The sequence below is a fragment of the Populus trichocarpa genome, chromosome 8 (assembly GCF_000002775.5).
Source record: "Populus trichocarpa isolate Nisqually-1 chromosome 8, P.trichocarpa_v4.1, whole genome shotgun sequence".
Classification (NCBI taxonomy): Eukaryota; Viridiplantae; Streptophyta; class Magnoliopsida; order Malpighiales; family Salicaceae; genus Populus; species Populus trichocarpa.
In genome coordinates this window covers 4,602,067-4,626,063 of record NC_037292.2, presented here as the reverse complement: position 1 = coordinate 4,626,063, position 23,997 = coordinate 4,602,067, and the positions used below count along the sequence as shown (strand labels likewise).

General features: G+C 35.2%; 3 protein-coding genes across 3 annotated transcripts; 2 read left to right on the top strand and 1 right to left on the bottom strand.

The window, feature by feature from the left end:
* Nucleotides 1-8,176: 8,176 nt before the first annotated feature.
* Nucleotides 8,177-12,627, top strand: LOC18101422 (uncharacterized). The gene is made up of 10 exons (XM_024606972.2): nucleotides 8,177-8,348; nucleotides 8,446-8,627; nucleotides 8,700-9,461; nucleotides 9,543-9,620; nucleotides 10,318-10,636; nucleotides 10,731-10,930; nucleotides 11,073-11,149; nucleotides 11,637-11,738; nucleotides 11,930-12,116; nucleotides 12,226-12,627. The coding sequence occupies exons 1-10, from the start codon at nucleotides 8,177-8,179 to the stop codon at nucleotides 12,313-12,315; spliced, it is 2,169 nt and encodes a 722-aa protein (XP_024462740.2). The 3' UTR covers nucleotides 12,316-12,627.
* LOC7472449 (uncharacterized) lies at nucleotides 12,508-17,385 on the bottom strand. The gene is made up of 9 exons (XM_002311214.4): nucleotides 17,163-17,385; nucleotides 16,740-16,868; nucleotides 16,570-16,637; nucleotides 15,708-15,761; nucleotides 15,243-15,497; nucleotides 15,079-15,141; nucleotides 14,171-14,239; nucleotides 14,043-14,088; nucleotides 12,508-12,910 (listed from the first exon to the last, which is right to left on the bottom strand). Exons 1-9 carry the CDS (start codon nucleotides 17,194-17,196, stop codon nucleotides 12,846-12,848), a joined length of 783 nt encoding a protein of 260 aa, XP_002311250.1. The 5' UTR covers nucleotides 17,197-17,385; the 3' UTR covers nucleotides 12,508-12,845.
* Nucleotides 17,386-19,376: 1,991 nt separating this feature from the next.
* Nucleotides 19,377-20,893, top strand: LOC18106753 (L10-interacting MYB domain-containing protein-like). Its single transcript, XM_052455486.1, has 3 exons — nucleotides 19,377-19,736; nucleotides 19,839-20,496; nucleotides 20,713-20,893. The coding sequence occupies exons 1-2, from the start codon at nucleotides 19,416-19,418 to the stop codon at nucleotides 20,493-20,495; spliced, it is 978 nt and encodes a 325-aa protein (XP_052311446.1). The 5' UTR covers nucleotides 19,377-19,415; the 3' UTR covers nucleotide 20,496; nucleotides 20,713-20,893.
* Nucleotides 20,894-23,997: the final 3,104 nt, after the last annotated feature.

Sequence of the window (23,997 nt, the reverse complement as noted above, 5' to 3'; positions counted from 1 at the left end):
GGATTTGTATTCAGCGAGTGGAGGGAAAAACAAAACTTTGTGACTTGGAAGTGGCGTGTAATTGTCGTTTTTTTTTAATTAAAAAAACTGATAATTTTGTTGAGCATGTTTTTTTTCTGAGGTGCGGAAAATTAGAAATTTAGGATATGTGGCTATAAAAAGGTTTGTGGTGTCTTCACGGGGACCAGAAGTGGCTTCTGTGGTTAGGCTTTGGGGTGATGACAAAAAATCCATTTCACTCTATAATTTAAGAGGAAAAGAAGATGAATTTTGTGACATTAGAATCAATATTTGCAGATAGAGGAAGGAGAGGAATCAGTATATTCGCAAAAAGTATGACAAATTTTCAACTGCATAATAATCACTCTTCTGTAAACTGGTATCTGGTAGCTGTTAAAGACAGTGGGTACTGGCATCATGCAATTGATCGGTTCAACTTGGTTGAATTTCGTATCTTCTCCTTCTAGCTCGGAAAAAAACAACAAAACTAGAATATTGAGGATAGCTTAACTGATCAGGCTTTGAGTTTATTTCTTCATGATCACGAGTTTGAGTCCCCTTAGGATCATTGGAGATTTACATAATCGTTAACTTTAAGACCTGTAAAATTAATCGAGATATGTATAGAATCATTTAAATACCCATAATAAAAAAAACAACTAAATGATATATTATTTGATTTTATTGAGATTGAGACTGTTCTGTTTGTGCTGTTAAGTTTTCGTTGTCGGTTTATGTACTTCGGCCCATGACAGAAGGATCGTAGTTATGCACGTTAGGTGTTGTTTCATAGCTCTACTAATTTGAGCTAAAAAAAACAAGTTAGCAAAGAGAGGCTTGCCTATGGGTCAATACAGCGGGGAGTGCCTTTAGGTCGGGACAAAGCAAGGGAGATTCTCTTCTTAATTACTTGTTTATATTCTTTTTATATTGGATGAGTAGATCTTATTGCTACTTTTAAAATTAAATAAATAAAATGATGTTTGGGGTCAATTTGCCCCCTTTCTTCTTCTTTTGATTTCGTGAGGGATTTTTTATTCTCTTGTTTTTCGTGTTAGAATCGGACGGTGCAATTTAGCAAATGTAAAATCCATAAACACAAATTCTCACAGTTTTATATTTGTTATATTTTAAAGTATTTTTTATTATAAATATATTAAAATAATATTATTTGATTTTTTAAAAATTATTTTTAATATCAGCACATCAAAAAAATCTAAAATTATCAAAATAAATTAATTTAAAATAAAAAAATAAAAACAAATTTAAATTCTTTCAAATACATTTTCAAAACACAAAAATATTATTGAGTTGATATATGAGTTTGAGGGCATGGTCTATTTTAGAATAATGTTTTTTTATTTAAAAAAATAATTAAATTGCGTTTGGATGATTTAAAAAAAAACACTCAAATAGTATCATTATTAGAAAAATTAAAAATTTATTAAAATTAATTTGATCAAATCTCGTTTGAATTTGACCAGATAAGTCAGAGTATTAGTTAACCCATCAAATTACTCAAGTTTTAATATTAACTTCTATTTTTTTATATATATAAAAAAAAACATGGTTTTATCTGGACACTGTCAAATGGACCCTTTGGACCGATGCAGATTAAATAATTAAGAGCAGCTTAACTCCTGGGAAAAAAAAAGAAGTAATGGGTAAATTGGGCAATTGACACATAAACTTTTTAAAAAATAGGCAAATTAACACATTAAAAAAAAATAGTGAAATAGCATATTTTTACTTTTCGTGGTTCAAAATAATAACATTAATTATTTTATAAATAAAACCAACCAAATTACACCAAGAATTAAAGTTACAAAAACTCAGCTAATAATTAAAGCTTGAATGTCGTGTATCATGTAACCTTAGTAAAAAGAGTAGTATTACCTTCTAAGATAGTATTATCCATTGATTTTAAAATGAAACAAGCAAGGCTAGGCAAAGCAGCGAGTTATTTATTTTCCTCGAATGATCGATTATGAAGCATCAATATCAAACCTTATCTTTTTCTTGTCACTTTAGAGTTATTTATTTTCTTGTCCTAACTAACAGTCTAAAATCTGAAGCACATGTCCACATACATGCCTGAGTGGACTTCTGGTGAGGTTAGCTGGATAATTGTTATTGTTACGGTGGTGGTGGAAGAGGTGGAGAGACTATTATTCACGGTGATGATGGAGCATGAATGGTGGAGGAGATAGGAAGATGAGGTAGGTTAGAGTGGAGAGATTATTCATGTGATTTTTCTCTTTTTTAACCTGGTCTTCATTTTTTTAGTTTGTTTTATGAGTTTTTAGCTTTTTTTATTTTTATATGCAGAAGTAATGAATAAATTTAATAAATATTTTTTATAATCTTATTATTTTTTGGAATAATAATACTTAATAAATATTACTATTCACAAGCGTAACAAAATAAAAATATATTACTTTATAAAAACTTTTTTAAATTGTGTTATCCTACTATAATCTTTACATTACCATGCTATTTTTTTATAATAAATAACCAGAAAATAACGCCAGTTTCGGAGACATATAAAAGTTAAATCAAATAGGACCTAAATCTAAATGACCAGAGTCCATTTTACAAGCCAGGATCTAACGGCCCGAGGCAATGCCAGCTCTGGGGAAAACTTGGGCTCATGCTGAACTGTTGTATTCGGCTAAGATGCAAAAATCATCTCCGCCTGCCGGCCTCCTCACCGGTAAAAGAGGGACGTCCAAACAGAGAAAGCCTTATAAATAGTAACCACTTGACAAAAGTAAACAGTGACCCATACGCACGTCACTATTATTTGCAAGGAAAAGGAAAAGAAATGGTGGTCCATGAAACTCTATTCCTGGCATGTAATTGCGATTATCGATGCCACCAAGAACATTATTTATTGGCACCCCTGCTATCCTGTCTAGAATCCTTGGGATGATGATCAAGGCGTTTTTTTTCCTCTGGGATGACTGCGTGACGCCACCCATGCACTTTGTCTGTGGCATAACATGTGAAACTAGCATGCAATGAAATTAAATGCGATCGGAGGTTCAGAGCATCTCAAAGACATGGCTTTTTTGGTTTGAATTTAATTCGGTGAAAATTTTTAAAAAAATCACCGTGCAATCACGGAGATGGTCTAAATTATTGATTATCTGGTTTTAGCCGTTTTTTTCAAGTATTAAAATAATATTTTTTATTTTTTATAATTTATTTTTGACACAAGTAATTGATTTAAAAATAAAAAATATATATTAAATTTTTTCAAAAATATTTTTGAAATAGAAAAATAAATGGGTTCTAAAATAGATTTTCGGTATCAATTATTATATCAACTAGCAAATTTTTTTCTACCAACCATTTCACATATACCACCGCACTGCCTCTTCACATATTGCTTATGAACCAAGTACAGGCAACAGACACAAAATCACGGAATAGAAAACCCATGACAGAAGGAGACAGATCTTAAACTTCTTCTCTCTTGCATGTACATGGGCAGTCGTTTTCTGGTATGATCGATAGTCAGGCATCAGCCTGATCGTGACCTCTCTTCCACGAAGGCATTTTTGGTGGATTGAAAGAAACCACATCCAGCTGCTTCCGGATGTTTCATTTTCATCAAACAACGACTACCTCCGTACACGAAGCAGATTGTATAAACAAATTTTAGAAGAAAAACAAATGATACGACCTCGAATTCTGGAAAGCCCATAAACCTCCGTCCCGGGTTACATAAAGTTCAGCTAGTTCTTGTTCGAGCTTGTTCACCACAGTGGCAGACCACATGAACATCATCACCCATCTCCATGCTTTCCATTTCTGAATTATTATTGAAGGAATTGTGAGATTAGGGTTACTGTATTCTTCGATTGATCGGTGTTTTAGAACAAAAATTGGGGCAGCGGGTGGTGTTGTTTAATTGGGGACTTTTTATCTAACTCGTATGCTTGAGAAACGCGGAGGAGGGGGAAAGGAGAGAAATTTCCCTCCAAATTTCTAAACAGATGCTGATCATATTAATCTCGCGTGTTTTTTTAAGGGTTTTGTTGACCATAGTTGACGGAAAGGTTCAATTGAGAAAATTAAATCATTAGTTGGTATGATTGATATTAATAAATTTGAAGTTTTCACTAAATGTTATAGGTTTAATCAAAGTTCGTCATCTTGTTTAGCCTTTATGAACGAAACTTCGTCCATGATTATGTAACCATTATGCCTTTACCATTTACGAACATGGAGAATTTCTTCTCTTCTTTGTAATTGATTTCTTTTGTTACTCTAATTTTCTTTGGTTAGAGATATTGCAAACGAAAAATTCCAGATATTGTCATGTGTCTAACCCTTTTTAGCGCAATATTTTTTTAAAAAAATATTTTTCGCTTGAATATATATATTTGAAAACATATAAAAATATATATTTTTAATTTCTTAATTTTTAATATTAATATATTAGAATTATTAAAAAAAATATTAATTTTAAATTTTTTTAAAAAATTATTTAACTATCGTATTTCCAAACATACCAAAGGAAGAATCATGCTCCCCAGTACAGTACTTTCACTTATATAATATATGCATTTAATTTTATCATGTAAAATTTGATTTGAAGAGGTCCTGATATAAAATAATAATAATAATAATAATAACCTAATATATTGTGTTTTTTTTCCAATATGTTTCTTTAAAATTATGTTTATTTGAAATTGAGACTTGTAGTTTGTTTTATTTGTGCAGCTTATGAGATTCTGGGGTGTAAAAAAAAACCTTACTCGATTGATATTTGATTTGATAAAAATTAAATGAAGTTTCATTGATTTAAAAATATTGAAGCTATAAGGATTGAATTTGAACAATAGAAAGATATTTGGCTCTTTTTTTCTTTAAGGAACTAGGGGCTCAATTGCACGGGGCAAGGAAAAGATTAACACCGTTTTTTTTTCACTCGTTTTTTTTATTAGACTTAACAATGTTTTTTTTGTTGCATGGATTTGGAGGTAAATGAGCAATGGCAGACACTGACGTGTGGAGGAAGCCTTCGCGCTATAACTGCGTTCGCGGCCTCCTCCAAATTCATGCCACCACCTTATTTTGTGTCTTTAAAAGCGTTTTAGCGAGGTCGTCCCGGTGGCATGGCGTATGTGGTATGTTGAGTAGAGGTGCATAGCTGTTGGTTTTATTTCTTCTGGTATCCCCTCTCTTTTCTCTATCCCCTTATCTCCTTATTTATGCCTGTCCTCGCGAAAATAGCAAAAGGTCCTGCCATTTGTTTTTATGTGGAAATGTATTTATTATTTTAATATGCACTTCTTTTGTTTTAAATTATTTTTAATTAATTTTTTTAATTCCATTACTTGAGTGATTGAGAAATGATTTCGTAATTATTTATGGTTTATCATTTACATGAAGTTATTCCAGTCTCGTTATTAGGATCATAATTTTAGAATATTAGCCCAAATTAATTTTAATATTTTTTGTAATATAATTTTAACCTCTCAACATTCTTGCTAGTTGGAAATTGGATATATTAATTTATTTCATTTTAATTTTTATATAAGAATCATAATTTTATAATTTAAATCATAAGTTATATGAGCTAATAAAAATTGGTTTAGACCGATTCAATATATATATTTTAAAAGGTGTTGTTTGATATGTCATCTTAACCGTATTTAAAAAAAATCATCATTGATTTTTTAGGTTAAAAAGCATATTAACAATAATTCTATATTTTTTCAAACACTTTTTTGAAAAATTCGGATCCACGCGTCGCGAGGGTAAGCATCCAAGTTTTTCACCGATCTAAGTCGCAGGCAAACCATATACACTCACTCACGATGAGTATACTGGTTAAATCCAAACGCAAAACTAACTCATTTACTACTTGAATTAACACGCCAAGATTATATTCGACTTTTATACTTATAAATGGAAAATAAAAGAAACTGTCGCATAAGTCATATCACATATATGGTAAATATCTACGACGAAAATTCTCATGGATGGTCATCTACATTTCATGCATGTATAGACTATAGAGTCTATATTTTCATTCCCGCCTGAACCACCACTACCGTTCCTAATTACAAATAAACCTTGTCATCCTGCACCAACAGTAAAAAGGAAAATGTCGAATCGTGGGCAAATAAATAATTTCACTTCCCTGTCAGATCGTACACTCTCAAAACAGCAAAGATGAGCACGAGAATGGTGGTCATATTTCGCACTTCTTCGTGAGAGCCTGTAACGTTTTCCTCTCCCGAACTGTTGTGCATTTTACCTCCCTGAACTCTCTGCCACCCCCTGCTCTCCTTCCGTCACCCTTCATTTCCATATTTGTTTACAGAAACCCTAACCTTTTCTTTCCTCTTTTGACGGTTTTTTCCGAGAAACAAACAAACACTCTTCTTCACTTCTCTTCTTCGCTCATGCATCTCTTCCGAGACGTTTGATTTCAGTCTCAAGGTTCTTACGTTAAACTATCCTTTTGTTTTGTACCTTTAGTCTTCACTTTATATTTCTAAGCGATTTGTTTTTTTATTTTTATTTTTTTTGGATGATCAACTAGTTTGCCATTATTCTGCGAGCGAGTGAGAGAGGTTTGTGTTTCTCCTTCTCATTTCTTTCTATTCAGGAAAATAATCATTATGAATTCCTTTTTTCCTACCTCAAATTTACAGCTAAAAGAAAACTTCGGAGAAATATGTGCTACATTAATTAACTGACGGTTGACCTCCATAAATACTGATTTTCTTGTTTTGTTTTTGGTTCATTTTTAAGATGATGGTGTTTTTTTCCCTCTTTATTTTGTTAAAAATCGTGAAAGAAAGCTGAAATCAGTTTGCTATATTTATTTATTTATTTATTTTTTAATTCAAGAGGATCCTTCAACTGTGGTTCATGTGGAGTAGAGTTAAGTAGCTTAATTAATCGTGTTTCGTGTTCATCGTGATGATCTTTCCAGCGAGAAATTGTAGGCATTAGTGCTTTTTTTTTCAAAATGTTGATTTGAATTCTAAGTATAAATATGGTACAGGTTTTCTCTGTTAAGATACGTTTTTTTCGGAATTCTATTTATTGTCTCATGTCATGTACGTTGATCGAGTATTTTCTGTTGTTGCTTCGATGTTAAATACGTTTTTTTTCTCTTAGGTTGCTTGAATTCTGGCTCAATGTAGCTCCAAGTTTTCCTTCTTACGACATGTTGTGATTACTGTTTCAAAATGATAAAAACATTTAGTGATTATATCTCTTTCTTGTTTAGCTTGCTTGCCGGGTTTGGGAAAAATTCAAGATTCAAGGGGATTGTATTGTAGTTTATTTAATTCAACCCTGCTACTGTTTATGTTCACTTGCCTAGCACCGATATCGACTGTTGATTTCAGTCTCAAGGTCACTTTATTCACTCTCTTTTTTATGTCTTTCAGGCTTTTACATGAGGCTTTTCCTAGATTCTTTTTTTTTAAAAAAAAAAATTTATGACCATTGCTAGGCAATGGTCTTCAAATAAATTTTAATTTATTTGATGAAGAGGATCCCTGTTAGCATTTGGAGTTTGAACACCTTATGGAATATTCTTCATGTCTGATGAGATTTTTGATGTTGTTGATGAAACAGGACTAAGTGTAGTGACACTAGTCAGCATTATCATTGTGATACGTGATTGTTGTCAGCTAGAGCATCTTAAGGAAGGAAGCCAAACTTGAATGAGAACATAAATTTCTTTAATCATATGGAGTGTTTAAGGTCTGATTTGCTAAACCAAGATATGAAACGAGTTGTGTTCATCTTATGTCCTTTGTCTAGTAGGAGATTTTAGATGTTTAGTGTGTTTTTCTTTTGTTGCTTTGAATTGTATCGATGTGGTTCAAATTTTCTTTGTTATGATATGTGTTTTAATTCCAGTTATTTATATATGCTCAAGTTTTTCAGTTGCGGTTTATTGTGTTTTTCCTTCATTTATTTGTTCTCACTATAAAACCTGTTAGTGTGGCGCAATTCTCCCTGTCAAGGCATGCTGTGATTAGTTTTCGCTTCTTTTTCCCTTTTGGCTTTTGGGGTGGGGGAAGGAGGGTCAAGGGGGAATTGTTTAGTTGCTGAATCTGTTCTTTATTCATCTTGGAATATTGATTGAAAATGAAACTAATGGAAGGCTATTATTTTTATTTTTTGAATCAAAAGAATGGGTGCAGGAAGGAAGACACGGACACTCCACTTAAAGGAGAAATCAGTATCTCAAACGTCAGTTAATAGCAGTATAACAGCTAGGAATCTGAGGAAGAGTGATCTAGCTGGAGTAATATTTGGATGCAAGAATAATACAATCAGAGAATGTTTCTCAAAACAGTTGTTTGGTTAGTACCCTTCACTTGTTTTTCATGTTTAGATTATAATGTGTACATACTCTGACTCCACTTACTTGGGAAATTTTTAATATGCTTTCTTGAACAGGAATACCAGGTTCACATTACTCCTATGTAAAGAAAATAGATCCTGGTTTACCATTGTTTTTATTCAACTACAGTGACAGGAAGCTTCATGGCATATTTGAGGCTACCAGTCATGGAGGATGGAATATTGATCCAAATGCCTGGACTGAAGATGGCTCAGGCATTACCCCATACTCTGCACAGGTATCACATGTTAATTCTGTTTTCGGTTCCTAAGTTATCAAGTCTAACCTAATCCATGCTTGTTTCTTTTAGGTTAGGATACGAGTCCAGATGCAGTGCCAGCCATTAGTGGAAGATCAGTTCAGTCCAATCATCGCAGAAAACTACTATAGACCAAACCTTTTTTGGTTTGAACTAGACCAGGATCAAACAAACAAGTTTATCTCAAAATTCTCATCTTCACTGGTCATTGCAAGTACCAAGGATATGCACAACTGGAATTATCTGCCTTGTGATCCTAATGCGAGGCAAGAAAATGACTATATGGATAAATTTAATGATTGTAAAGAGAGCACCACGACCTCTAGCCTTCCTCTGAAACCATGGAGTGCCTTGTTTAAATTTGAAACCTGTCCCGATACAAGAGCAATGGCCGAAAAGGAGAACGCTGAGTCATCCAATGTAAATCTTACAAATCTCGATACATCCATTGCAGATCATATTGGTGTTGAAACATGTATTGATTCTACCATTAAGAAAAAATCACTGTCTGCTTTGTTTACAAAGAGCACTGATCCTGGTGCAAGCGAGATGACAGCAGAAGATAATAATGAATCATGTGATGCAAGCGTGGGCAACGTTGAAAATCTGGATGCCAATAAGTTAAGCATAACAACCTGCATGGCTACTGCTTTTCCAGAAAAACCATGGAGTACTTGGTGTGAAAGTGAAAACAGATCTGATGCAAGAGAGGTGATGGCAGTGGGTAGTGATGAAGAAAACTCTGAGGTAGATTCACAGGAAAGAAACAACTCAGAAATGGAGTCTTTATATCTTCGTTCCGTGCTAGCCAAGGTAAGCTGTGGTATTTGTCGTGCTTAGTGTTTTTAATGTGGACTTTTCTGTTCCTCTAATTGTTTGTGACATGTCTTGAAGTTATCTATGGAATTGGAAGATTTGAAATCATCTCAGTCAAGTCAAGTTCAAAAAATCAGTTATTTGGAGCATGAGCTGGTATGATCTATTATTCACTAATCACTATTGTCTTTGGTATATGACAACTTTTGAAATGCTATGCTAGTCTACTAGTGCAAACTGTTAAAATTGACTCATCTTTAATTAAGCACCTTTTTTGTGCAATTGGCTGATAAAGTCAACTTCATGAGAACTCAGGGAATTTGCTGTCTTCTTTATAGATCAAACAATTTCTGTGATCAGCGTGAACACATACATTAAGCTACCATTCATGAGTGATCTCTTAGTGCAATGCCGTGGTCCATGGTTTCTACTATGTATTGTGCTTGTTTGTATGTATTCCTTTCACAATAGGTTGATTATGAATCATTCACTACTCTCTCAAAGCCTCTTCCAGAAGTCGATGCAAATTTATGTTCTGTGAAATTTCCATTTCTCCCCAAAACTTTCTTCAAAATTGCTTTATTTTGGAGTTTTTGTGTTGGTCAATTTTCATCGTTAATTTTCTATTCAATTTACATGTGTTGAAATGTTGTTAATGGAATATTCTCCCTATTTAAAGAATTTGTTAAATCTCTGAATTCAAGAAGTTTCATATACTTATATGATGAAGCTGGTTACTTTTATATACAATGGAGAGAAGGTCAAATGGGGTTATCATATCATTTTGCTTTTTATAGGAATTTTTTCTCTGTTGGCTATTGAATTAAAACTTGAAAGTAAATTGGCAATTCAGGTTCAATCACGAAATGAAATTAAACAACTAAAAGATCGGTGCAAGATGTTGGAGTATGTGTCCTTTCCAGCAATGGGTCATCTTGCAGAAGATGGGTCTGAGCTAGAAGAATTCAACTCTTGCAGTGATGAGTTGATACTAATAGGAGGGTTTGATGGTTCTTCGTGGCTGTTGGGTTTGGACTCTTATTCTCCTTCACAGGACCAGATGGAATCTCTCACTTCAATGAGTGCTATACGCAGATATGCCTCAGCAGGAAGGTTAAATGGTGAAATCTATATATTTGGTGGTGCAAATGACGATGTCTGGTATGACACAGGTATATTTATTTTTTCTTTCAATTTTTCATCCTTTTCAAATTGCTGGGTTTCTATTTCACAAAGCAATAAAATTTCAATTTTCTTCGTGTGAAGTGGAATCATACAACCCTTCGATCAAGCAGTGGAGTTCTCGACCTTCCTTAAAGCGAAGAAAGGGAAGTGTGGCAAGTGTTTCTTTGGAGGACAAGATGCTTGCAGTTGGAGGTGGTGATGGGGTTGAATGCTTTTCTGAGGTGGAAATATTTGATCTGAATGTTGGAAGGTGGATCCCTACTCAATCAATGCGTAACAAGGTACCCTTTTAAAATCTGTTAACAACTTGAGTTGGTAGAAATATTGAATCTTTCAACTTTTAGTAATGTTGAGTTTCCAAGTTTTCTCTTCGAAGCACTGTCTTCTGATGGTTATTTATTTGACTTGCTTTCGTTCTGCCAGCGATTTGCAGCTGCTGCAGCAGAAATTAATGGCATGCTCTACGTTGCTGGGGGATACAATGGAAAGGAATACTTAAAGTAAGATGTTCCTTTCATTTCTTTCTCCTTTCCAATTGCTGGCTGGATGGGTGGTTGTTTGCAATCGATGTCAGAGTTAATTCACAAACATTTGGTATTACCTTCTTTGAACCTATTTGGGTCAATATGTTCCTTGTTTGTTTTGCTATTCTGTACAGAACACAATAGGCTAGAAGGCGATGTCTTGTAATGAGGGTCTTTCAATTGTTCGAGGACATCGTGCACGGTTCTTTTACTTTTGGGCACAGGCAGTTGCGGCATGTCTGAAATAAGCTTAATGTATTTTTATTATATTAATCTATTAATTCTGCAAATGGATCTATATCTTCAAAAATATTTTGAAATTCTTGCTACCATGTAAAGATAATAATCCTTTCAGCACCTACTGCATGTAGTGTTACTCATACCAAGCAGTAGATGTTCTTGACTTGTCTTTTGGGATTTTCTCATGACGGTCTTACATAAATATGTTGTTGTAAACTCACAGGTCAGTTGAAAGATATGATCTACGAGAACATACATGGGCAAGACTTGACAGTATGACCACAAAGAGAGGGTCACTTTCTTTGGTTGCTATGAATGAGAAATTGTGAGTCTATTTATATTGACTCTTTTAACCCTTCTATGGATTAATTCTGTATCTATTTAAAGCAATCAAAGTAAAACGGAAGATCATTTTAGTAACTGCCGCAAAATATATTAGTAAAATATCCCCTATGCCTGTGCTTTTATACAGGGCTTACAATGCGAGGACTGAACCTTGGAAAATTGTGTTGGCAGGTATGCTTTGGGGGGCTATGACGGGGACAGGATGGTATCAACAGTTGAGGTATTTGATCCTCGTGCTGGTTTGTGGAGGGAGGCAGAATCCATGAACAGTTCCAGGGGATATTTTGGTGATGTTGCGATGGGAGATTCAATTTATGTCATTGGGGGGCTGGATAATGATAATCAAATACTAGACACGGTATACAACTGCTCCCTCCCAAAAACGCAATAGTACACCATTTTGTATTTAGCCACTCAGGGCTTCCTTACTGTCAAAATTGTCTCAATTCTCTTTCATGTGATGACAGGTTGAGTGTTTCAGGGAAGGCCATGGATGGCAGGAGGGTTTCTCGAAAGCCATTGGGAAAAGATGCTTCCTCTCTGCTGTTGTTGTCTGATTAAGGGCCCATGGCAACATGATCACCCGGTACTGTTGTTTCTGTTCATATGGATATATGTTCTCATAGCCGAGTTAGTTTTAAAAGGATGCCTCTATCAATTCAATTTCGACCAAATTTTACGTTGTGAAGGGCCGAGATGATGAATTGCTTGGAGAGAAATTGACATTAAATTGATCGGGGACTCTCAAATGAAGAACGAACCGAATAACAACAATATATTACCGAAAGTTTTGTAGGAAATGCTCCCGAGATTTTTCATATCGATACACCACAAACAACAGGCATGCATTGCTCAACTGGAAAACAAAAGACCATCTAATACACAAACAATCCTCTTAACGGCCTAGAATGCTCAACAAATTATTCCTATATCAATGTAACTGACGAAAAAGCCAAGTAAAATTACCATCAAAACCTGTGTCTTCTGATAGCCAGCACATGATGGAGAGACCACAAGACAGCGAAAATAATATGCAACCCTTACGAGCTTCCCAAGAATTGCATCAAGGTTACCAGAGACAGTACGGTCAGGTGTTGATACCATGAAATGATGGCAAGACAGCTATAAGAGGGTCTCCATACCCAACTGCATCTGTATTACACCGAACTACGATGATCAGTTTATCAAAAACCCAACAAGATAGACAAGATGAATTTATTCACAGCCAGATAATATAGCAGTTCATGTTTCACCAGCATCAATGCCTCTTACCAATTTCAAAATTTTCATTGCACTGACTTGATGATTTTTATATCCCACAGCTGTAAATTCTAATGCAATGTCAAGCAATTTCTCAAAAAAAGATTTTTACTGAACAAGGACCTTGTTCTCTACTGTCATTGCCAAAGCATAATTAGCCACCGAATAATAAGGTCAAAGGCCAATGGAAGCAACTGGTCCAAACCCCACCAAAAATGAACCCTGTTGCTTCAGAAGTCAAGTTAACGAGCAAAGACCTCACATACCAGCACCACCATTAAGAGAATAGGAAGAGTGGAGTTCAACGAGGAAAACTTTGCTTGATGAAAGCATTCCAGGACCAAAATGCAACATTATGTAGAGACAGCAAGACACCTATTTATATTCATAATCAAGTGAACCCTTCCCTTTCACATCTTCCCTAGTAAGTAGTTAAAAAGGTATATCACATGTTTGAGCCTCAGAGGAAAACGCATAAACTCCTAAAACAAACTCTGTATGATAAACATATAACTTGCATTTAATCACATATCATTCACAAAATCATCAGAAAAGGGTAGATCGATATTTATGTTAGAAGTGTTTTGTAGATAGAAAGGTGCTATGTTATTATATTCCCCCCTTTCCCTTGGCATATCTGTCTGCATGTTGCACCCTTGTTGACCACTTTTTTTCTTCAAATTATATATATATCTTGAATGCATCCCATATCTAACTCATTTTTATCAAAAACTCATATCCTAAACATTTCACTTCAGGCAAGCATCTTTATAGTCTGAAGCTGTCGGAAATTTTTCAGAGACCTAATTACTCATTGGATTAGATACGATGAAACTATAATGACAATTACTTCAACTTGTGCTTCCTGGGTTGCACTCATAGCCTGATTTATTCTGAACCTGGCGAGACTCCATTAATAGTGTCTATATGTTCATTAGTGTCAGAGAAAAATTGACTTTCAAGTTATTTGAAAAATTAAGATGCTAAAAATCTACAAGTGAAATTACAATGGTCGATGTGTTACCTCCATCATTGAAGAGGAGCTTTAGTACTTCTCCCGCCACATCAGACTGTGCAATCATCAACAACAGCATGAGACAAATCAATCATCAAAGCGAACTCAGGTCTGGAGAAACTAAATAGAAGACTCACCTTAACAGGAAGTTCAGTACCAAATTGATCCAAATATCCTATCACTTGTCCTTCTTTAATCACATCACCCTATAAATTTGAATTTAAAATGTTCAGAATTAAAGAAAGGGCAATATAAGACGAAGCCATTATGCAACATTAATTTCAATATTTGGATCATTTAAATTAACGCAACATAGATATCAAGAATGAATGTGATTAATGCCATGATAATGAGGTTCAAAGATATCTTTCCACAAAAGCATTCCTACAATGGATGGTAAATATGAGCAGGGAACAAAAAAAAGTTAGTACATGCCAGGCCACAGTTTTGGTGATGGAAAAATTATCTCGATCAAATGAAATTTTGAATTTGAGATCTCCAAATTCAGATCATACATAAATTCTAGCACATGCAAGTTATCGGTGTGCGCTAATCTCATCAACATGGCTATTCTCCGTTAATAGATGAGTGAGCATAAGTTACTTATGAGCAGCACATCCGTAACCAAAAATTACTTCCACGTGTACCACAGATCTACCAAGCTTAAAAAATGTCTCATCAACCTGAAACTATCTACAATCAAATAACTTCTATTTACTATATGCCAAATCGTTTTTCTTTTTTCTTTTCATTTGGTTCACATAAATCTGATAAAGGCTGCAACTACAGATGAAATTGAAAGGTACCATAAATACAAAACATAAGCTAGGATTGGCCCTCAACCATTAACTCTCACAATGTCATGCTAGCAGATAAAAACTAATACTAAATGGCAAATAACACATTGCTGAAATAAATGAAATTAGGGGAATTGAATATAGATAGTTTAGTTGACGAAATTTCCAAAACAGAGTTTGTTGGCAACAATTCAATAATTCAACAAATACAAAACATCTGACAGACAAAAATGGTGTGCCGCATCTACCTCTTTACAGATAGGAGGCTGCTTCTTTCCTTTCACTGTTCTGTTCCTTCGGAATGAGCCAACCTAGCAAAAAAAAAAAAAAAATGATTGCATATGTCACCTTAAAGGCTTTGTTCACGAGTAAAGAGGACATTGGCCTTTTGCTCTCTGGTAACATTACTTACAGTTGGAGAAGCAACTAGAACATATCCACTAGCTCCAGAAGCCTCTAATGCTGCCAGCTTAGATGACTTCCCAAAGGAGACATTTGTAAAGGGAGTGGTTTTCTCGACAGAGGATTTAGATGGCGATGGCGATGGAGAAACAGCTGCTGATACCTCCATTGGTGGAGTTGGAATAGGTGGTAGTGGTGTTGATGATATCAAGGGAGCTTTCGCAGCCCCAACGTTCCGCTTCAGATGCATTTCAAAGTCCCCGACCTATCGCAAACAGCGGAGAACCAGTAATATAATATTCATAAGATTCAAGGAGATTGCAGACATGGAACATAGTGTCACTACTATATTAATTTATGCTGAGGTGCTGAAACCTTATTTTTAACAATCAGAGACATTTCTAAGGATGCGGCTGGGCAAGAAGAATAGCAGTCTGTGAAAGACAAACAAGCACAATATGAATCAGGAGTTCACCTTCAGTTTCAGCTCAGCAATCTCTGTCTCATCACAGACCTCTAGTACCAATGCCTTTGATGATTTGAAAACAAGAACCAAGGAAGATTCATGTCAGAAGTATGCAAAATGATATAGATCAAAATGAGATGTTGAATCAAGCCTTCTTGAGAAAACCAAAGTCATCAGCATGATAAATAATCAAACCATCAAGGAAAGTTAATGTGAAAATCAAATCTGAAACCCTTATGTGCCTGCCAGGGCAAATAGTCAGCAGGGATGATATTAGCTGTTAGCCTGGTGATTCTGGGAAAGCATTAGTTAATATCAGGACAAAGTCCATTCAGACCTTAACAAGCTTATATGCAATCCATAATCATGCATCTAGTCGCTTTTTCAAGTTGAAAGTCCTAATCCGAATATCCGGTGTCAAATTTCAACAGCTTTATAGAGGCAAGTAATTGACTTTCAAGTTGATTGATTCATTAACTGCATACATTTCTAACGCCATCGAGAGAGAGAGAGAGAGAGAGAGAGAGAGCACATTTGATGTCTAGTTTGGTTATTATGTTTCCTAAATCTCAAATTCTCGCAAAATGAGGGAGGATTGTTAACTATTATTCAAGCTTTCTCAAAACAAGGGCAACCAAATAAAAACTTAAAATGTATCTCTGTTACCCTGAATCATAAAATCAATCCGCATTTATCTAGAATACAATTAGGAGGCGTTAAAAATCATGATCATATCATCAGAACAACATGAAGTAATTTAAAACAGAAAAATGACATAGTTTGAATATAAGAATCCATCTAATACTATAAATTCACAAGTTAATAGCAACAAAACTAGAAAGCAATTAAAAGCTCAAAGAGAAACACTCACTTCAAATCCATTCGGAAAAGTTGCATTTCGCAGAGAATTCTTCTCCAATGACCCTTGTTTATTGCCATCTAATAAACATGCCTCGTCAGTGGCAGCAAATTTAAAAAAACCAAGCCAAAAATCAAAGGCGCTCAAATAATATTTACACATATTACTAGAACATAACTCACCATCACTCTTGGCTATTGCAGGAGCTTCAGATGTTTTTACACAGGATACTAGTCTTAGATTTCTCTTTGATGGATAAGATATCAGTTTCCTGCCAACAGTCAAGCCTTGACCTTGAGCGAGCAAGTTACCTGCAGTGGGAATCTCGAGTATTATATACTTATAGGTGAAAAACTGCAAAATAATTAGTAAGATGAACAAACTGGACTGCAATTTTTAAATTTTGAGCCAAACATGCCTTAAATATCAGCACTCTCTCTCTCTTTAATACAATTTTTATTTCATAAACATAAGCAAAAAATTATAATAGATCTCGCTGCTTGAAACCTGATTTGAATCTAACTACAGAGATAGGATGAAAAAAAAGAACAATTATCGGCAAATTAAGCAACAAAACACACAAATGCAAGGAGAGATGGAGTTACACTGAAAGGATCGAAGAAGAACAGAGGACTCCATTGGAGAAGAAATGAAGAATTTTGTTTGTAACGTGTAGTGAGGAGAAGACAGCAATGGCTTCCTGTTTAATAAGATCCTTTACAAAACTGTTAGTTCAGTCAGCTTAGCTGAACGGTTCGATAGAGATATAGTACCCTGCCTTTGTAATTTCCGCCCACTCTCCTCAGTTTCTCCACCCCTTCACACCCCCGTCCCCCCAATAATAATAATAAACAAACTTATACAAATTAACCCCTGAATTGAATATTGCGTTCTATTCAGTCTCTACAGTTTAATATTGTTCAATTTCACCCTTACACCATTAGATTTTAGTAATGTTTCTCTGGAAATTGGTAGCAAGATTGATGCTTTATGTGTGCCAGTATTAGCATTATCTTTTCCATCAAGAACCTATGCATGATTACAAATGTGAGGCAAATAAATTTACTTATATTAGATAATTACTCTGGCTTTCTTTCCATCAAGTGCGTGTGATAGAGTCACACGAGTGCATGCTTTTTCGTATACCATCACTTGCAATTTGAAGAAACATTTTCTGATTTTTGAATTTTAAGGCTTTTATTGAAATTAGTTACACATCTTCAGATATCAAATCAGTCCCTGAAATATATAATCTTACAATTCTACCAAAAACTATAGAGATGTGACGATGCCATCTCATCAATAAAACTACCATTTATGTGCTGGATATTTAGCTGCACTTATGTCGCTATAGAATATAATCATGTCATTTATATGATCCGTTTCTCTTAGAAATGTATTTATAATATGCTGATATTAAAATAATTTTAAAAAAATAAAAAATATATTTTTTAAATATATTTTTAAATAAAAAATATTTTAAAAAACAATTTCTACTAAATAATACCCACGCATAACATGTCCCCACGCCATAACCAGCTGGTGGCGTCCTAGTACATGCAAGTTCTTAGAGCATGTTTGGTTACGTGGGAGCGTCCACGTTTCCTACGATTCTAATAAAACAAGCTGTTTGGTTAACAGCTAACTACGTTTTCAAACTTCATGGGGCCCACACAATTTGCGTTGCAAACGCAGGATAAGCAAAAGCAACTGATAGTTGCTTTTTGTCGTGGCTGCTGTTCAGAAAACGTAAAAACCTTTACCAAAAAATTAATAGCCCTATCTGTCCTCAACATCACGGTTGTCTCCCCTCCTCCACATTCGCATCCCAGGGCTCTCCTCCTCCACAGCTGCCCTCTTCTCAAAAAATCAATACTCCTCATCGCGCTTTCAGTACACACACTCTTCGTCCATTCTCTCACACAGAGTGTCACCAGTGTTTGTAGCCGAGTGTAGATCAAGCTCATCTGCCACCGATCTGCTGCCATGATGAGCTCCTTTCGCGGTTGAAGAAGACACGCACTGAACCAGGTAATTTTCTTCGCACTTGACCTAAAAAAATGTATAGATCTTGCCTTATCAGCTAAAACAAACTGTTTTCTCTAACCAAAATTGTCTCTTGCTGTGTGTTTTCTTTGCCGGAACCAAAGAGAGCTTCGAAATCAGCCTCCTGGAAAGCTCAAGCACAAGCATCTTACCACTCTCTGTCTCGGTTGCACAAGAAAATTCAAGGTCAGTTGGTTTGTTTCGGTTGCACAGTGACTTTATATCTTTGATTCTCTTTTTACATGTGCTTTTGGCTGTGCGTGGTGTGAAACCATCAAAATGTTAACATTTCCTTACGCTGTTATGCATAGCTAGTCACAAATATATGTGCTGTCGTGTTAAAGACTTTGGTTTTGATGTGGATTTTTTATTTAAATGGGAGCTAGCTAGTCATTACCTTCATTGTCTCTGCTAAATTTGGTTTAGCATTAGTAGAATGATTCTCTGTGTTTTATTTAAATTAGTAAATTTAATCAAGAAAAGGTTATTCATTGCTGTCAAGGGAAGGTTTGAAGAGAGTGGAGTAATACTTTATGTTAGCTAGAATTGCTGCAAAAAGTTTTTTTGATCAACTGGGACAGGATAAAAATTATAAGATTTTGTCAAACATAAAGGATGTGATTGCGGAGTGCGGAATGTGAAAAGGGGATGGTCTTTTTTTCTTAGGAAAGAAGAGAGCATATGATTTTTCAATATGTGGATATTGGTGTTGTGGAAATTAAGAGTTTCTTTTGCACCGGTTTATTAGTTTAGAGTGGCAATTGAAATTAACTTGTTAATTGTATATTAGACAAAACATTTTAGCCGAGAACATGGACGATTCTCAATCACAAGATAAGGCTTGTTGGACTAGAGAGATGTTGCACGCTTTTTGTGACATATGTATTAAAGCAATTGAGCAAGGTATGCGACCCAACACACATTTCGACAAAGCTGGGTGGAAATATGTTATGAATTGCTTTAAGGATCAAACTGGTCATGCATTAACGAAAGCACAATTAAAGAATAAGTGGGACGGAATCAAAAAAGATTGGAGAATATGGAAAAAGTTGATTTCCGAAACAGGAGTAGGATGGAGTGCTGAACTGGGAACAATTGCGGCTCCTGATGAATGGTGGAAAGCTAAAAACCAGGTCTGTTTTTTTCAGTATGTTTAGAGCTATAATAAATTGTTTGATTGCGTGCTTTTACATCATTTTTTATGCATTTTTTTCTTCATTGTCCCTTTGTTGTAGGAGATACGCGGAGCAAGAAAGTTTAGGCATGTTGGCATCGATCCAACATTGTGTAGTAAATATGATATCATGTTTACAAACACTGTTGCTACCGGTCAGTATGCTTGGGCTCCATCACAGGGTCTGAATTCTGATGAAGATGGTGTCGGTCAAAGGCAAACTAACGTAGTAAATGAGGACCCTGAGCTGCAGGAAGGTAGTGGAGATTCTGAGGAGGACAGTCTACCAAATTTTGTTGCCGATGTCAATAATATGGTGGCTGGTGTCAATTTTTCCAACAGCACAAGCAATCCTACTGGTAGTAGTGGGAAGAGAAAAGGTGTGCAACAAAGTTCCCAACAAAATTTGAAAAAAAAAAAGGGTGCCGGAAGGGGATCGCATTTGTTTGCGCGATTAGATAAGTTAGTTGATAGTGTGTCTACCAAGAGTGAATGCACGTCAACTGTTTTTGATAAAAAAGGATGTAGCATAGAAGAGGTGATGAAGGAGTTTCACTCCATTGAGGAAGTGGTGTTCGGCAGTGAGTTGTATTGTTTTGCAACTGAGTTTTTCATGGTTAGAAGTAGGAGGGAAATGTGGGCAGCAATTGGTGATATGGACCGAAAATTTCAGTGGCTGAAATTAATGTTCGATCGAAGGGCAACCTACAGACCTTGAAGTAAGTTTACATTTGCTTTAGGGAAAAATAACAATTATGTATGTTATTTTGTGTTATATGTCGCAACAATTAAATTTTATTGTGTGTCATATGTTTTGGTAATTATTGCATGCATTTCATATTTCAAGTGTTTTTGAATGTTTAGCACACTTCTAATGTTTAATTTATATGCCAATAAGTCGTTAACATGTTGTATGGTTATGTGTTTTCTCACAGTTAAAAGTCAACAAAAAGGTTAGGTGCATGAGGTGTTGCTGCGGCTGTAGAATTGCCAAATGGTTGATGCAAACGGTTATGCCTTTGCTGTTTTTTCCCAGGTTTCTTAACTTGTAATGTATCATATGTTGAGCAATTCCTTTGTATTTGTAGTTGTCGGCTCATTAGTTATGTTTGAGATGTTTTTAACAGCTATTGTTGTACCTTTTACAAGTTGTAATTGTAGGTTTCATGTTGACTTTTATAGCCTAGTTTGAATGGCTGGAACACTTTGTGTTCAGTTTGCTTTTTCAGCCTTGATTTTCATATTGTAACTTGAGGGATTTCATGGATTTTTATGAGTTGAATGGCAGCTGATTGGTTGAATGTTAGTTGACTTGAATTGCTGCTACAGCCTTGAATTATTGTTCCTTACTTGAATGTTTGATTGTGGGTTGAATGACAGTTGCTGGGTTGAATGGTTGGTCATGGTACAAATACTGGTTTGCTGATGGGTATGGCAGTAAATGTATGTTGGTTTGTGCTGTGTGTGTGTTTCTATTTAAGATGCATTATCATTCCAAAGCATTTTCATTGGCTGGCCACAAATTTTGCAAGCATTCCCACGTGTATTGAGGGCTGTTTTCAGGAGGTTTTGTTGCTGTTTTTACACTGCAACGTCAACTTCATTGACTTTAGAAGGTTAGTTGTTGATTTTAGGGCTGTTTTTTAGTTAATACAGCTTTATCTTTATGTTTTGTTATCAAATTTAGATGGTAAATCTGATAGGGCTGCTATTATTGTCAATAAAGCAAGTTTATTTGTTGTTTTTTCCCTATTTATACAGCAGTCCCTTATCTTTAGTTTTGTTTCCTCATGAAACCTTAATGGCTTGCCACCACATATTTCAAGCATGCCAACGTGTATAAACAATGTTTTGAGGGTTGAATTTAAGTTTGTGTTGTAAAATATTGAATGCGTTACTTATAAGTAAAATGTGTGTGATTCGTTGGGGTTGCTTCAATTTAAATGTTTTTTGCTTAAATTAATTTCGTCGTAAATAAGTTCGATTATTAGGGATTGCTGCAATGAAGATGTTTTGGGATAAGTTAATGTCGCCATTAATGTTTAAAATAATGTAAACAAATTACGCAGTGAAAACTGTCATGTTACCGTTACGTTGCAGGTTGAAAATTACAATTATTGTTTTGTTGAAAAATATTGAATGAGTTACATATAAGTTAAAGATGTTTGATATTTAGCGTTTCATCAAGCATAAATGTTTTGTGTTAAGATCGCCATTAACAACACAACAAATCAAAAAATATTATTCAATGAACATGTATTATTTACCGATACTGTGCAAGTTGGAAATTGATATTAAGTTGTGTTTGTAGATATGGATCCGAATTGGTTTAATGCGCTTTTTGATGACCATTATGAAAATGTTATGAATAATGTTGGTCGATATGTGTCGGATGGGTTTGCTGGTACAAGTTCAGTAAGTGGTTTTGGAGGTAGTGTCGGTGATGGTTATGAGAACTATAACAGTGAGGTTCAGGACGACGACCTAAATCAACAGGATGACAATGACAGTGGTGATTTATTCTGGCTTAGAGAGTGTGATCGAACTAAATTAGTCATATGCACTGCTGGAGCACTGACGATGTATTACAATACGTATGTTTACAAAGAGCCATGTATGAATTCATACAACACTGGCATGCGATGGTTGACGGAAATTTTAAATGGGCATTGGATGCGCTGTGTGAACATGTTTCGGATGGATGCGGACACATTGAAGAGTTTGGCTTTAGAGTTGGAAACGATGTACAGGTTGAAACCGTCTAGACGGATGAGTGTTATTGAGAAAGTAGGCATGTTTCTCTACACTTTAGCTCTAGGTGCTTCAAATAGAGAGGTGCAGGAGCGTTTTCAGCATTCAGGTGAAACAGTTTCCAGAAATTTCAAAGAGGTTCTTCGTTCAGTGTGCTTGCTAGCAGCTGATTTCATCAGACCAGTAGATCCGGAATTCACAACAACACCATTGGAAATTGAAATGAATCCGAGATACATGCCCTATTTCAAGGTAAGCAATACTCTGTACAAGTAGTTAAATATTTCAAAAGGTTACAATCAAATATTTAAGTGTAATTAAATTGCTTCGACAACAAATTTTTTGTTTTTGTAGAATTGCATTGGAGCGATTGATGGAACACATGTACGTGCATGTGTTTCACAAGAAATTCAAATACCATTTATTGGTAGAAAAGGTATACCGACGCAAAATATAATGGCAGCATGTAGCTTTGACATGCAATTTATATTTGTTTGGGCTGGGTGGGAAGGTAGTGCTCACGATACAAGAATATTTTATGAGGCAATTGGAAATACAAACATACAATTTCCACGGCCACCGAAAGGTATTAACCCGAAAAAAATTATGGTTGTTGTTCAGCTAGTCTAATTTCTTTTTCTATGAAGTATTTTGTAAGCGTTAAACAATTAGTACATTTATGCAGGGAAGTATTATCTCGTTGATTCGGGATATCCGAATGAATATGGTTACTTGGGTCCATATAGAGGGGAGAGATATCATCTTCCAGAATTTCAGCGACGAGGACAACCGCGAAGTCGGGAGGAACTATTCAACCGAGTCCATTCATCATTACGATGTGTTATCGAACGTACATTTGGAGTTTGGAAGAAAAGATGGCGAATCTTGCAAACCATGCCTGAGTTTCCTTACAAATCACAGGTTAAAATTGTTGTCGCATCAATGGCGCTGCACAACTATATTCGACGGAAGTCAGGCCAAGATGTTGCATTCAACAAGTTTGATAGCCATCCTGATTTCGTTCCTCCAGATATTTTTCCCGATGTCGTTCCACAATCACAAAGAACTGGACACCAGAGTGCGTCGCGTATGGATTATATTCGTGATGGCATTGCAAATAGTTTGATGGGGCAATAATGTTTAGTTGTAATAACAAATCACGCTTTTCTTATGTTGCTAGTATTTATGTGGAAAAAATATTTTATTTTCTCTTAACATAAAGAATTATTTTATTTGTCATTTTTCATCATTTTGTGTACCAAAGCAACCGCAACCACAGGTTTAACCAAACATGTTTTTAACAACAATAAAGTCAAACCACACTTTTAACCAAACACTCAAATTATATACACAAACCACAGAAAAAGTGCTTTTTGAAAAAATCACTTTTTTCCAACCGCAACCACAACAGCAACAGCAATACCAAACACACTCTTAGAGGATGCAAGTCCTTCCCCGCCTTCTGGCTT

Coding starts and splice junctions, on each gene's coding strand:
- LOC18101422 (XM_024606972.2), top strand. CDS start 8,177: ATGGGTGCAGGAAGGAAGACACGGACACTCCACTTAAAGGAGAAATCA. Junction 11,739..11,929: donor GTTGCTATGAATGAGAAATT/GTGAGTCTATTT, acceptor TTGTGTTGGCAG/GTATGCTTTGGGGGGCTATG. Junction 12,117..12,225: donor ATAATCAAATACTAGACACG/GTATACAACTGC, acceptor ATGTGATGACAG/GTTGAGTGTTTCAGGGAAGG.
- LOC7472449 (XM_002311214.4), bottom strand. CDS start 17,196: ATGGAGTCCTCTGTTCTTCTTCGATCCTTTCAGT. Junction 16,638..16,739: donor TGCAATAGCCAAGAGTGATG/GTGAGTTATGTT, acceptor CATGTTTATTAG/ATGGCAATAAACAAGGGTCA. Junction 12,911..14,042: donor GCTCCTCTTCAATGATGGAG/GTAACACATCGA, acceptor GGTGTAATACAG/ATGCAGTTGGGTATGGAGAC.
- LOC18106753 (XM_052455486.1), top strand. CDS start 19,416: ATGGACGATTCTCAATCACAAGATAAGGCTTGTTGGACTAGAGAGATG. Junction 19,737..19,838: donor GGTGGAAAGCTAAAAACCAG/GTCTGTTTTTTT, acceptor CCTTTGTTGTAG/GAGATACGCGGAGCAAGAAA.